The following is a 14,066-nucleotide window of genomic DNA, read 5'->3' on the forward strand; positions in this document are numbered from 1 at the left end:
TATTTGTATTTGATTGTTGCCACTTGTGTTTACCAGTATGGATGGCATGTGCATTAGAGTGCAGAATGTGTTTTGAGAATGATAATGTGTTTAGAAGTGAGATATGCAAATTGTGTTTTACCATGTGAAATGGTTTAAGGTAATGACAACAGACTGTGTTTTACCATGTGAAATGGTTTAAGGTATTGACAACAGACTGTGTTTTACCATGTGAAATGGTTTAAGGTATTGACAACAGACTGTGTTTTACCATGTGAACTGGTTTAAGGTATTGACAACAGACTGTGACATGTGAAATGGTTTTTTATTGACAACAGACTGTGTTTTACCATGTGAAATGGTTTAAGGTATTGACAACAGACTGTGTTTTACCATGTGAAATGGTTTAAGGTATTGACAACAGACTGTGTTTTACCATGTGAAATGGTTTAAGGTATTGACAACAGACTGTGTTTTACCATGTGAAATGGTTTAAGGTATTGACAACAGACTGTGTTTTACCATGTGAAATGGTTTAAGGTATTGACAACAGACTGTGTTTTACCATGTGAAATGGTTTAAGGTATTGACAACAGACTGCATAATTAGCTAAATGAGTCCAGGCAACTGAGAACTTTGTTCAACCAATGGGTTTTATTGTTTTAGCAATTGAGAAAACCTGTAAATACATCCACAGGTATGCCTCCAATTGACTCAAATGATGTCAATTAGCCTCTAGCTTCTAAAGCCATGACATAATTTTCTGGAATTTTCCAAGCTGTTTAAAGGCACAGTCAACTTACTGTATGTAAACCTCTGACCCACTGGAATTGTGATACAGTGAATTATACGTCTGTACGTCTGTAAACAGTTGTTGTAAAAATGACTTGTGTCCTGCACCAAGTAGATGGCCTAACCGACTTGGCTAAACTACAGTTTGTTAACAAGACATTTGTGGAGTGGTTGAAAACGAGCTTAATGACTCTAAAATAAGTGTATGTAAACTTCCGACATCAACTGTGTGTATTAACCCAAGATAACAGACAGAGGGCGCCATTTTGTAGCCGCTGCACAGCCATTTTTGTGCATTTTAGCAGAGTTAGTCAAAATTACATTCCAATGCCATTCTCAACATGAGAATATACTGAAGTGGGTTAAAACAGTATGTAAACACAGTTAAAGTGATCAGTATTCAATGACTGTGTACATAGGTAGCAGTCCCCAATGTGCAGGGTAGTGTACCGGGTGGTAGCCAGCTAGTTACAGTGACTAAGTTCAGGGTTGGGTACTGGGTGGAGCCTGGCTAGTGGTGACTGTTTAATGGTCTGATGTTCTGGAGCTAAATTCTCTTTTTTCAGTCTCTTTTTCCCATCTTTGATGCAACTGTACTGTCTCCGCCTTCTAGATGGTTAGGGGGGTCAACGGGCCATGGCTCGAGTAGCTGAGGTCCTTGATGATCTTCTTGACCTTCCTGTGACACCGGGTGCTGTAGAGGGTCTATATGCGGGGCTGGGTGCTAAGGGTGTCAACCTCATCACCGTAAATACTGCTGCTGCGTGCTTTTTTCCTGCACCATTTCAGGTCTGATGAAGACCATTTAAGCTGAAACTGTTGTGGTGCAACAGCTAGTAACTGAGTGACAGTGCTACTGTGCTAAGACACAGAGAGTGTTGCTGTAGGGAGGTGGCGAGAGGGAGAGGGGTTAAGGGGTTCATAGCCCGTTGCTATGGTAGCCAGTGGAACAGATCAGCTGTGTGAACTCATCCTCAGCTCTGTGTGTGCGTGTGTCTGTGTCTGTGTCTGTGTGTGTGTGTGTGTGTGTGTGTGTGTGTGTGTGTGTGTGTGTGTGTGTGTGTGTGTGTGTGTGTGTGTGTGTGTGTGTCGTGTGTGTGTGTGTGTGCGTCTGTGTGTGTGTGTGTGTGTGTGTGTTTGTGTGAGGGATGTGAGAAAAACCCATGATCCTTCAGCTGCACTGAGGTCCTCCCCCCTTACACTCCCCAAGCCTCACGAGTGAGGGACAGAGAGATATAGAGACAAAGAGAAAGAAAACAGGAGCATTCCTTGATGACAATCCTTGATTCGGAGGTAGAGTGACAACAGGAGAGCAAGAGAGAGCGAGAGAGAGCGAGTGAGAGAGAGAGAGAGCGAGAGATAGTTGGGGGTGGAAGGAGAGAATGGGGGGGTTCTACTAAGCTATATGGTATCAACATAAAAATAAATGATCAGATGAAACATATATTGGGCCTTACTGCTATTAGCCCAAACAAACGCATTGAATAACAGATTCACTACATGGAACAACAGACAGTCACAAAAAAATACATCTAAAGGAAGTTTGTTCTTAAGTGTCTGTCCCATATCTGAGCGTTATTAGAAAGATGAGGAAACCTTAGTTATTTTTTTAACATGTATTTAGACCTTTATTTTTGGCACTAAACAGTCTCCATAAAATCTTCTAATGATGTTTGGACCCGGGGAACCTTCAGACAAGTGTTTCGAGGTCCGTGAAATTTTGTAAGAAGACAGACTTTTGTGATGTCTCAAGGTCTGACAAACACCGCTTTATCTCTCTCACCTTTCACCAGATGTGGAAGTGCTGCAGACAGATGTTTTATTATGCTCGTTCACTTTCCGCATCAGTGCTGGCATCGACTCCAGGGGGGTTAAATAAAGGTAGGGCCGTGGATCAAAAAAACTGTCAGTATCTGGTGTGAACACCAATTGCCTCATGCAGCGCTCCTTCGCATAGAGTTGATCAGGCTGTTGATTGTGGCCTGTGAAATGTTGTCCCACTCCCCTTCAATAGCTGTGCGAAGTTTCTGGATATTGGCGGAAACTGGAACACGCTGTCATACACGTTGATCCAGAGCATTCCAAACATGCTCAATTGATGACGCGTCTGGTGAGTTTGCAGGCCATGGAAGAACTGGGACATTTTCAGCTTTCCCGGGAATTGTGTGCAGATCATTGCAACATGGGGCAGTGCATTATCATGCTGAAACATGAAGTGATGATGGATGATGAATGGCACGACAATGGGCCTCAGGATCTTGTCACGGTATCTCTGTGCATTCAAATTGCCATTGATAAAATGCGGTTGTATTTGTTGTCTGTAGCTTATGCCTGCCCATACCATAATTCCACCGCCACCATAGGGTCTCTGTTCACACCAGTAAACCGTTCGCCCACACGACACCATACAGTACATCTGCCAGTTATTTAACTAGGCAAGTCAGTTAAGAACAAATTCTTCTTTACAATGACGGCCTACCGGGGAACAGTGGGTTAACTGCCTTGTTCAGGGGCAGAACGACAGATTTTTACCTTGTTCGCTCAGGGATTCAATCCAGCAACCTTTCAGTTACTGGCCCTACGATCTGACCACAAGGGTTCCTGCCCAGTACATTTGAAACTGGGATTCATCCATGAAGAGCACACTTTTCCAGTGTGCCAGTGGCCATCAAAGTTGAGAATTTGGACGCTGAAGTCGGTTACAACGTTGAACTGCAGTCAGGTCAAGACCCTGGTGAGGATAACGAGCACGTAGATGAGCTTACCTGAGACGGTTTCTGACAGTTTGTGCAGAAAGTATTCGGTTGTGAAAACCCACAGTTTCCTTAGCTGTCCGGGAGGCTCGTCTCAGACAATCCCGCAGGTGAAAATACCGGATGTGGAGTTCCTGGGCTTGCCTGGTTGCAAGTGGTCTGCGGTTGTGAGGCCGGTTGGACGTAGTGCCAAATTCTCTAAAACAATGTTGGACGCAGTCTATGGTAGAGAAATTAACATTAAAGTCTCTGTCAACAGCTCTGGTGGACATTCCTGCAGTCAGCATGCCAATTGCACACTCTATTAAAACTTGAGACATCTGTAGGATTGTGTTGTGTGGCAAACTTGCACATTTTAGAGTTGCCTTTTATTGTCCCCAGCACAAGGTGCACCTATGTAATGACAATGCTGTCTAATCAGCTTCTTGATATGCCACACCTGTAAGGTGGATGGATTATCTTGGCAAAGGAGAAATCCTCACTAACAGGGATGTAAACAAATTTATGCACAACATTTGAGAGTATTAAGATTTTTGTACGTATGGACCATTTCTGGAATCTTTTATTTCAGGTTATGAAACATGGGACCAACACTTTAATGTTGTATTTATATTTTTGTTCATTATTAAAACTCAGAGAACATTCAGGATGATGATGACTGCGGGAATAATGTAATTTAAAGACTTCAAAAAAGACTCCATATAAAAGAGGGATTGTAATGGAAACCTGATAAATGGTATGCTGTCAGAATATAAAACGGTTGATTTCCTCCAATAGGTTTGAATATTCATGAGACAGGCTCCTCTGTCTAGCCAATGACATGCTTGGATGGTCACTGTGGCGTTCTTCCTTATTTGGGAGGGAAAATATGGCGACGTCGATTGTCTTCTGCTATGGTTATTATGAACCCCCATCTGCAGCATCATTACTGACGAGAGAGAGAGAGAGAAAGAGAGAGAGAGAGAGAGAGAGAGAGAGAGAGAGGTCGAGACAGAGAGAGAGAGAGAGAGATCGAGAGAGAGAGGTCGAGACAGAGAGAGAGATAGAGACAGAGAGAGAGATAGAGAGAGATAGATTGCGACAGAGAGAGAGGGAGAGAGATCAAGAGAGAGACAGAGACAGAGACAGAGACAGAGACAGAGAGAGAGAGAGACAGAGAGAGAGAGAGAGAGAGAGAGAAACAGAGACAGAGAGATAGAGAGAGAGCTGATATGAATATTAATCAACCAACTCTATAACTACCAGTTGATTGCAGTTCACATTTAAGTTGGCCATTTCTTGAAGAGAAAATGCATCTGTCGAGATACACTGGATATAATTAGATCTCTAATGGCTCAGATCAAGTATCTATAACTTTTATTGAGGGGTGCGTCTATAAAATGTTATATAATCCCTCTTCCATCATCAATAGTACATTATGACAACTATTATTGTTGTTTTCAAATGTTAAGTTCCGTGGTATTTATTATGGATGCTATTCTCGGATCCGCAGACACAGTTTTGATGTCAACTCATCTAGATCTCCTCAATCTCCGACAAGTCACACCAAACTAACTGACAAAGTATAGTAGGAAATACTTGCGTACATCATAAACGTACATTTACCAACTATACAGTAAAACAATAATAGAGTACAATGTCCAGTTTAATTAATCAGTTCTAAACCACTACTAAACTCAAAGCAAAAAAAGAAGGTATTTACCGTAACGTTGTGTATTGTCTAACCAGTGGTTTTGAACGCGAGCAGCTCAAGTGTATCTCTAAAAACATTTTATTTTTGAGGAATCGGTTTGAATGTTCGCTATCTGTGGCTTCAGCTGGGATGGCTATGAATCTTCTGTACTATGTCCGTTCAGAGAAGCTGTCAGCACTGTGGTCTTAAGGCCACGTTGTTATAAATAGTTCAACTGTTCTATGTGCCTTCCCTCTGACGGACACTCAGCATTTGCATCAGTGGCAAAGATTACAGCAGAAACAAGGAAAGGTAAAAACACAATATAACATAAAATGTAATATGGTTATAAGAAGGAAGAAGACGTTACGGTAAAGTCTAAAAAAAGAAAGTGTCACGTTTTTAGCTTAGTTTGGAAGTAGTATTCTCTACAACAACAAAAAACTGGCCCATTGTGTGTCTGTGGTCGTTCTATCCTCTCTCTCCCTCCTCTCAGGTGTCCATGGTGTGTCTGGGGGTTCTGTGAGGCTCTCCCCTCCCCCTTGCCCTCCTCTCTCCTCTTCCCAGTGGCTGGGTGTATCTAAGTTTGGTCTTCCTGTGTCTTTTCTCTGAGCACCAGACCCTCTCACAGTACTCCTCCAGCCGCTGTGTATCTCGATATCCTATAAGCTGGAGGAACTCCTTGTACCACAGCCGAGAGGTAGGGCCTGGAGCTGGAGCGGGCGCTAGGGAGGACCCTGGTAGGGCTCCTGGTAGTCTGGAAGTGGGGTCAGAGTTGGAACCAGTATGGAGGTCTGGAGGGGAATCTATGGGGAGGTGACAGGAGGTTGCTGTGGTCTCCCCTTCTTCCTCTCCTTCCTCCCCTGTCCTGTGTATCAGGGCACTGACCCTCTCCCCTTCCAGCACATGAAGCGTTACCCTCAGTAGGGTATGGACATAGCCGTGTTCTACCGTCTGACACACGTACATGCCAGCGTCCCCAATCTGCACAATCAGGAATAACAGCCCGTGGGTCGTTATGACTACACTCTCATCACCTCTGACCTGGGGGAGGGAGAGAAGAGGGAAGGGAGGGGAGGTAAGGAGAGATGGAAAAGGAAGGAAGAAAGGAGGAAAGTGGTGTGTATGTATATACAGTATGTATGTATGTCTGTCTCACCTTCTCTCTGTCTGGACCTCTCTGTATGTACCACAGAACTCTGGCCTGTAGAGAACGAGGGGTACACTCCAGTAGAGTACTGTTATTCTCTACCCCATACACCTGCCTCTCCTCCGCACCCTGGTACTTCTCCCCTACACACACAAACACACACACACACACACACACACATACACACACACACACACACAATTTAGCAGTGACCATTCTGTTACTTCAGCAGGCCAAAGGCCATTGGCCAAGGAGTAATTACTTTCTACCCCCCCCATACACACACACACACCCCAACACACACACAGACTGACCATCAATCTGCAGCCCATTGCATAGCTGTACAGCGTTGCCATGGCGAACATCCTGTCGTCTGAATCGTCTGTTGAGAGAGAGAGGGGGAGTGGTGGAGGCTGTTAAATGGGCTTTTGGGAAAGTGAGATAAGGACATAGTGGCATCAAAGGGAAGAACAGGAAGGGATGATGAGAAAGAAGGAAGGGATTAGGCAAGATAGTGGTGCTAATGATTTGCTATGTGATGCCTCTGCACCACTGTGCACATGTTCATATGTCTGTGTGTGACTGTACATGCCTGTGTGTCTTTGTGTATGAGGTTTGTGTTTCTGTCTCACCTCTTGGTGTAGACCCCAACAGGGTAGTATCGTGAGCAGGTGAGTCCATCCCAGGCACAGTAAGGATCCCTGGCTAGGCAACAGTCGGCACACTCTGACCCGTACAGTTCACATTGATGGAGCCTCACCTGAGCCACACCCACCTCAGAACCCACATAGAGCTGTTGCTATGAAAACAACAACACAGGGACCAAAATTAACAGAGGTACACATTTTTGTAAATTTCAACATCATAAAACGCTTTATCTACTGTCATTACATTTCCTGACATTCGGATAATCAATACACTGTCATCTTGTGGCTAGATGAAGATACTGCAGTTTTAAGCAATCATGCTTCAAAACAATGTTAGTAACTATGATTTTAACATGATAAATAGTTGTCATACTCGTTTTGCAGATATGATGATCTCAGTTATTGGCACAGGGACCTAGAAAGAAATAACATGAAAACATTTTGATCTTCCATAAACAAATCAAATTGTCGAGTGCCAAGAATGTGTAATTGATGCAATGGCCATCTTTTGCCATATGGTGGCGCTAAATAACAGCAGTACCTTGAACACCTGCAGTTCCTCCAGTAGTACTTCCTCTATGGTGTCTGTGTCTTTGTTGTAGATGCTGATAACTTTCAACACAACAGAGTCGTCTACGGGAGAGAGTATTTAAGTGATGTAAATATCACACCTTCACCAATACAACCACCCAGGACATCCAAATAGTAGAGAGTCAAAGGCTTTGTTTTGGGATGTCAGTGCCTGTCTATCTGGTAGGCCTATCTTACCTTCCTGTAGATCGTGATTGTAATTCTGCATGTGATCAGTGGAGGGAGCTATAACCTTGGTGATACACAGCACTGGATGATCATAGTGTAGTGTCAGTGTGCATACCTCTGCCTATGTACAGGACGTGGTAGTGTCCATCCTGGGCCTGGACGCGGTCCACAGCAATCTGGATTAGTCTCCTCCCTCCTGGCTCCGTCTGCAGTAGGACAGGTTTCTTGTGGAGGGGCAGGACCGGGCTGGACATGACGGGGTGGGAACGCACAAAACGCAGAACCTCATCAGGGAACTCCTTAGAACCTGAGAACCCACCACCGTTCACCTTACTGGCACACTGGAGAGAGAGAAGAAGGGGAAGAGATGGAGAGGGAAAAGGGACAGAGAGGGAAGAGAGAGAGAGAGAGGAAGAGAGTGGAAGAGATGTAGAGGGAAAAGGGATAGAGAGGGGAAAAGGGATAGAGAGGGAAGAGAGAGAGAGAGAGAGGAAGAGAGTGGAAGAGATGGAGAGGGAAAAGAGAGAGAGAGGAAGAGAGTGGAAGAGATGGAGAGGGAAAAGAGAGAGAGAAGAAGAGAGTGGAAGAGATGGAGAGGGAAAAGAGAGTGGAAGAGATGGAGAGGGAAAAGAGAGAGAGAGGAAGAGAGTGGAAGAGATGGAGAAGGAAAAGAGAGAGAGGAAGAGAGTGGAAGAGATGGAGAGGGAAAAGAGAGAGAGAGGAAGAGAGTGGAAGAGATGGAGAGGGAAAAGAGAGAGAGAGGAAGAGAGTGGAAGAGATGGAGAGGGAAAAGAGAGAGAGAGGAAGAGAGTGGAAGAGATGGAGAGGGAAAGGGATAGAGAGGAAGAGAGAGAAGAGAGACAGAGGAAGAGAGTGGAAGAGATGGAGAGGGAAGAGATGGAGAGGGAAGAGAGTGGAAGAGATGGAGAGAGGGAAGGGATGGAGAGGAAAAGAGAGAGAGAGGAAGAGGAAGAGAGTGGAAGAGATGGAGAGGGAAAAGAGAGAGAGAGAGGAAGAGAGTGGAAGAGATGGAGAGGGAAAAGAGAGAGAGAGGAAGAGAGTGGAAGAGATGGAGAGGGAAAAGAGAGAGAGAGGAAGAGAGTGGAAGAGATGGAGAGGGAAAAGAGAGAGAGAGGAAGAGAGTGGAAGAGATGGAGAGGGAAAGGGATAGAGAGGGAAGAGAGAGAGAGAGAGACAGAGGAAGAGAGTGGAAGAGATGGAGAGGGAAAAGAGAGAGAGAGAGGAAGAGAGTGGAAGAGATGGAGAGGGGAAAGGGATAGAGAGAGGAAAAGAGAGAGAGAGAGGAAGAGGAAGAGAGTGGAAGAGATGGAGAGGGAAAAGAGAGAGAGAGAGGAAGAGAGTGGAAGAGATGGAGAGGGAACGGGATAGAGAGGGAAAAGAGAGAGAGAGGAAGAGAGTGGAAGAGATGGAGAGGGAAGAGAGAGAGAGAGGAAGAGAGTGGAAGAGATGGGGGAGAAGCAACATATGAATAAGAAAAAAGCATTACACTGTCAATGACTCGAATGGTTACTATTGAAGCTGTATGCTGCAGTATAATGATATCACTGATGTGACCTGCAGAGACAGCTACAGTAGCTCTGACATTCACAGGAAATGTTGTATAACAACCTGTAACACTCTTTCTCTGCAAAGGGCAGCTGCCACATACATAGGCATAAGGGGAGTGCTGTGAATGTACAATGCTGCTGCTGGAATATCACATTTTTGAAAGACATTATTGAAAGTATATTGTTTGGATATACAGTGTGGAGTTTGCTGTAATGGAGTTGCAACTCTTAAGAAAATTCCTAAACTACACTTTTCTTGTGTTGCACCAAACTATGCAGTGCGTGTATCCTTACTTATCATGTATGGAGAGCCAATCAGGTAATGTAAAGCCTATTGATAAGTCAGTATATGTTGTAGCTGTAGGTTGTAACTCACAGATCCGGGGCGTGGGTAGGGGACCCGGCCTTTGTATGGGGTCCAGTGGTGCTCTGGTCTCTCCCGGTGTGCAAATTGGCCGTTGAATGCTGCTCGCACAACATCCATGTGGTACACACAAACTGCATAGCCCTGGAACACAGCACTGGGGAGGGGAGGGGTGTAGATTGAGAAAGAGAGAGAGAGAGAAGATATTCAATACAATATACCAGTACTTATTTTTTTAAACACACGTGACTCTCTCAGCAGACCTTGTAGTACTGAAGAGGCCAAATATCTCTGGATTCTTCTCATCCTTGTTCTTCAACACAAATACATCCTCTGAAATGAAACACACATGGGAGAGAGAAAGAGAGAGAGAGAGAGAGATTTAGGGTTCCATTAAGTGAAAGTACTATAGGTGTATCCCCGTCTCTAGGAAACACACACGAACACAGCCGTACCCAGCTCATCGAAGTGTGTGTCGATGCCGTTGGGTCCAGCCACAGAGCAGATGAGACGGGTCTTTAGGAAGGAGCTCCAACGATTCACCAACATCCTCTGACCTCCCTGGTCATTCTGAAGGGGATGGAGGGTGAGGGGAGAGGAGAGGAGAGGGAGAGAGGGAAGGAACTGGATTAGAATTGGAAGGAGGCGAAGGAAGGGAGGACATGATACAGTATATGGATATGCTGGCATGCAGGATAGAACAGAGCATTTATGCAGTTCTCACCGCACAGACCCGTCCCACCCGGGTGTAAACAGCCTTGTTAACCCCCTCTGCGTCCATCCCTCTCTCCGTGAAGAAGAAGTAGACCTTGTCATCATCTCTGTCATCGTTATCAGGAATCACCACCGACCCAATGAACTTAGGCTCTAGAGGAAACATGACAGTTTCAGAAAGAGAATGTGACCGCAGGATTACAAAGTTCACTTTGCCTCCAGGAAAATATAACATACTTCTACATTTATGTAGAGAGCATATACAATATACCATGTGAAAAGGCCCTGTTGTTAATATGCAAATACTTGTGTTACTTTAAAAGGATACTTTGCATCACCACCTGGTACGGCAACTGCTCGGCATCTGACCGTAAGGCGCTACAGAGGGTAGTGCGAACGGCCCAGTACATCACTGGGGTCAAGCTTCCTGACATCCAGGACCTATATAATAGGTGGTGTCAGAGGAAAGCCCATAAAATTGTCAGAGACTCCAGTCACCCAAGTTATAGAATATTTTCTCTGCTACCGCATGGCAAGAGGTACTGGAGCGCCAAGTCTAGGACCAAAAGGCTCCTTAACAGCTTCTAACCCCAATCCATTAGACTGCTGAACAATTCAGAAAAATCGCCACCAGACAATTTACATTGACACCCCCCTTCTTGTATACTGCTGCTCCTCGCTGTTTGTTTGTGACCTATGGATAGTCACTTCGCCCCCACCTACATGTACAGATTACCTCAACTAGCCTGTACCTCTTCACTGACTCGGTACCGGTGCCCCCTGTATATAGCCTTGTTATTGTTTTTCTTATTGTGTTACTTTTTATTGTTACTTTTTATTTTAACCTACTTGGTAAATTGTTCCTTCTTCTTGAACAGCGCTGTTGATTAAGGGCTTGTAAGTAAGCATTTCACGGTAAAGTCTACACTTGTTGTATTCGGTGCAAGTGGCAAATAATGTTTGATTTGATTTGAGACACATGGTATCCATGAGTTCATCTGACTCTGGGGAAGTAGATAAAGGGCCTAATTGTCAAAATCCTAATGTATCCCTTTAGAAGGGATATGCAGGATTCTGGCAATGAAGCGATTTTTTTACCTACCCAGAGTCTGATGAAGTCGTATGGATACCATTTTTATGTCTCTGTGTGCAGTATGATGGAAGTTAGAGCTAGTTTTGTGAGCCAATGCTAACTAGTATTAGGCCAGGGTAAAGAATGATTATTCATGGGCACTGCAACTTAAGATAGATATTACTCAAGGTTTAATTATTAGAGCAACCATTATGAGAGCAACCATTAGAGCAACAACTTCAGGGGACAAATTACATGAAGGATAAATAATATGAGCTGAGAGCTGGCACCAAACTCTAAACTAGAGCAACCCCAGCAACCCCTGATCTTTATAGCCCAGAGCCCCATCATTTGGTATAAAAATGAAAGTCCTCCAATTATGGTCCCACAGCACAACAATATCACTACAACATTTAGATGACACGCAGGCCTGACTAGAATATTAACAGAAAGTAACACAACAGCACAGTACGAAATTATCTTCTTTCTTTTTTTAAGCAAATGTGTGTGTTCCTTCAGGTCCATGCTCACTCAATAAGTGAATGATGACTCGTAGGTCAGGTGGCCTGGATGTTGTTGGTAGGCCCATGTTGTCGTGTGCTACCATCGCCATAGTGCTCTAGGCACCTCTTGCTCCACAGCAGTCATCCCCAGTCACTGGCCAAGCCTGCAATGCCTCGGCAAAAGGCCCCACAGGTACACCACCGAATGTCTCCTCTTCGATCTCTTCCTTTCCCCAAATGACACCACCCACAGTTAGCTAGTCCCACAATGTGCCTGAGTCACCCACAGCCTCAGCAGCACACAATTGGGGGGGAAAGTATGTACATGTACGCAGGCAGAGATGACAGAGAGAGGAAAACATTTCTCTGCACGTACGAACTCCTCCTGTCCAGAACTTGTGAGGTAAAGCTAGCTACTATCTAGCCAGCTAGATAACTAACACACAGAGATGGTCATCTAACATTAGCTAGCAAAAATAACATGTGGGCAATGGGCAAAATAACATCCAACATGATACCTTTCAATAAAAACATTGGCAGACAAAATACAGGCGCAGGGGTCGTCTCATGTTGCTGGAAGTAGTCACAGTAACCAATGTTGAAGTCCTGCTGTCATAAGCATTGCTGATGTCACTCACAATGAAACTCTTTAGCACAGAACCACCAACCAGGTCAGGAAACTCCAGTACATCGACAAGCTAGAATCAGCTCCGAATCAGCTCCAAATGCAGTTAGTCTTGAAAGAACCACCGCTGTCACCAGATGTAAGGCTGGGGTAAAGAATGGTTATCCATATCCGCGGGCTTCAGATACTCAAGGTTTAATTACTAGAGTAACCAAATGCCTAAAAACATCTTTTCACTATGTCGTTATGGGGTTGTGTGTAGATGGGTGAGATTTTTTTTTTTTTTAACTCTTTTGAATTCAGGCTGTAAAACAACAACAAAATGTGAAATAAGTCAAGGGGTATGAATACTTTCTGAAGGGACTATAAGTGTGGGTGAGTACCAGAGATCAAACAGAAAGTAATACTGAGAAATGCCTGGCCACTGACCGTTGAGCTGTTGTCTGTTGTCTCTCTCAGTGCGTGTGTAGCTGTGGTTGTTCAGTCGACACAGAGCTGCATCATTTTCCCAGTAGTCTGTATACAGGCCAATATATAGCTCTCCTCCTACACACACACACACACACACACACACACACACACACACACACACACACACACACACACACACACACACACACACACACACACACACACACACACACACACACAAAAACCATAATAAACCAGATGTTTCATCAGTTAACACCTAATTTTCCACACATTAAATTAAATTAAGAACAAAATTACAATCAATTGCAAATTATGTTTGGTAATTTTTTGTTTGGTTATTTATCACAATCTAAAAATAACGGATTTGTAATTAGTTGTGCTAAAACTAAACCTGCCTCTAAGCCACCGTTTCCCAAACACGTTTTGTTTTTGCCCTAGTACACAGTTGTTCAAATAATGAAAGCTTGATGATGAGTTCATTATTTGAATCCGTTGGGTAGTGCTAGGGCAAAAGCTGAAACGTGCACCCCATGGGGCCCCCAGGACCGAGTTTGGGAAACGCTGCTCTAAGCACTGTGCAATATACTCAATAACAGCAATTCTACTAGAGTATCAGTCTTCTATTAGGATATAGGGCTAAGTGTGCCTGAGACAGAGAGTTATTGAGAAAATAAAATATTATGAAACATACAAGAAGGTAGAAAGTGAAACAACAGAAGTGATAATGTCTTATAGTGTGTGGTCTTCTTACTGTCCAGGGTGGAGGTTACGGGGCTGTTGTGGTCATAGGGACATCTCCCTCTTCCACTCTCTACACTCTGCTCCTCCAGCTCAAACTGTCTGGCCTGGGGACCAAAACGTATCAGTGAGAACACACATACTCATGCTCGCTCGAACATGCACACACACTTCGTAAAATGGCCTGTTTCCGAGTACGTATTTTGTGTGATCAAATGTAAAAAATATATTAATCATAGTGTCACGTATAAACAAGAAAATTAACAGTATATAAAGCAGGGACAATGAAGAGCGTGGG

The 14,066-nt window shown here is 44.2% G+C and overlaps 1 protein-coding gene across 1 annotated transcript in view; it reads right to left on the reverse strand.

The window, feature by feature from the left end:
* Positions 1-3,802: 3,802 nt before the first annotated feature.
* LOC135524346 (semaphorin-3E-like) overlaps positions 3,803-14,066 on the reverse strand; it is a 58,098-nt gene continuing 47,834 nt past the window's right edge. The window contains exons 5-17 of the mRNA XM_064951801.1: positions 13,782-13,875; positions 13,028-13,144; positions 10,409-10,551; positions 10,140-10,254; positions 9,948-10,017; positions 9,697-9,841; positions 7,868-8,093; positions 7,535-7,626; positions 7,367-7,408; positions 6,979-7,145; positions 6,661-6,728; positions 6,356-6,489; positions 3,803-6,240 (exon numbers count right to left, since the gene is read on the reverse strand). Of these exons, the coding sequence (XP_064807873.1) occupies positions 5,689-6,240; positions 6,356-6,489; positions 6,661-6,728; positions 6,979-7,145; positions 7,367-7,408; positions 7,535-7,626; positions 7,868-8,093; positions 9,697-9,841; positions 9,948-10,017; positions 10,140-10,254; positions 10,409-10,551; positions 13,028-13,144; positions 13,782-13,875 (1,965 nt within the window). The 3' untranslated portion in view covers positions 3,803-5,688. The remainder of the gene's footprint in view (positions 6,241-6,355; positions 6,490-6,660; positions 6,729-6,978; positions 7,146-7,366; positions 7,409-7,534; positions 7,627-7,867; positions 8,094-9,696; positions 9,842-9,947; positions 10,018-10,139; positions 10,255-10,408; positions 10,552-13,027; positions 13,145-13,781; positions 13,876-14,066) is intronic.

The sequence above is a fragment of the Oncorhynchus masou genome, chromosome 31 (assembly GCF_036934945.1).
Source record: "Oncorhynchus masou masou isolate Uvic2021 chromosome 31, UVic_Omas_1.1, whole genome shotgun sequence".
NCBI lineage: Eukaryota > Metazoa > Chordata > Actinopteri > Salmoniformes > Salmonidae > Oncorhynchus > Oncorhynchus masou.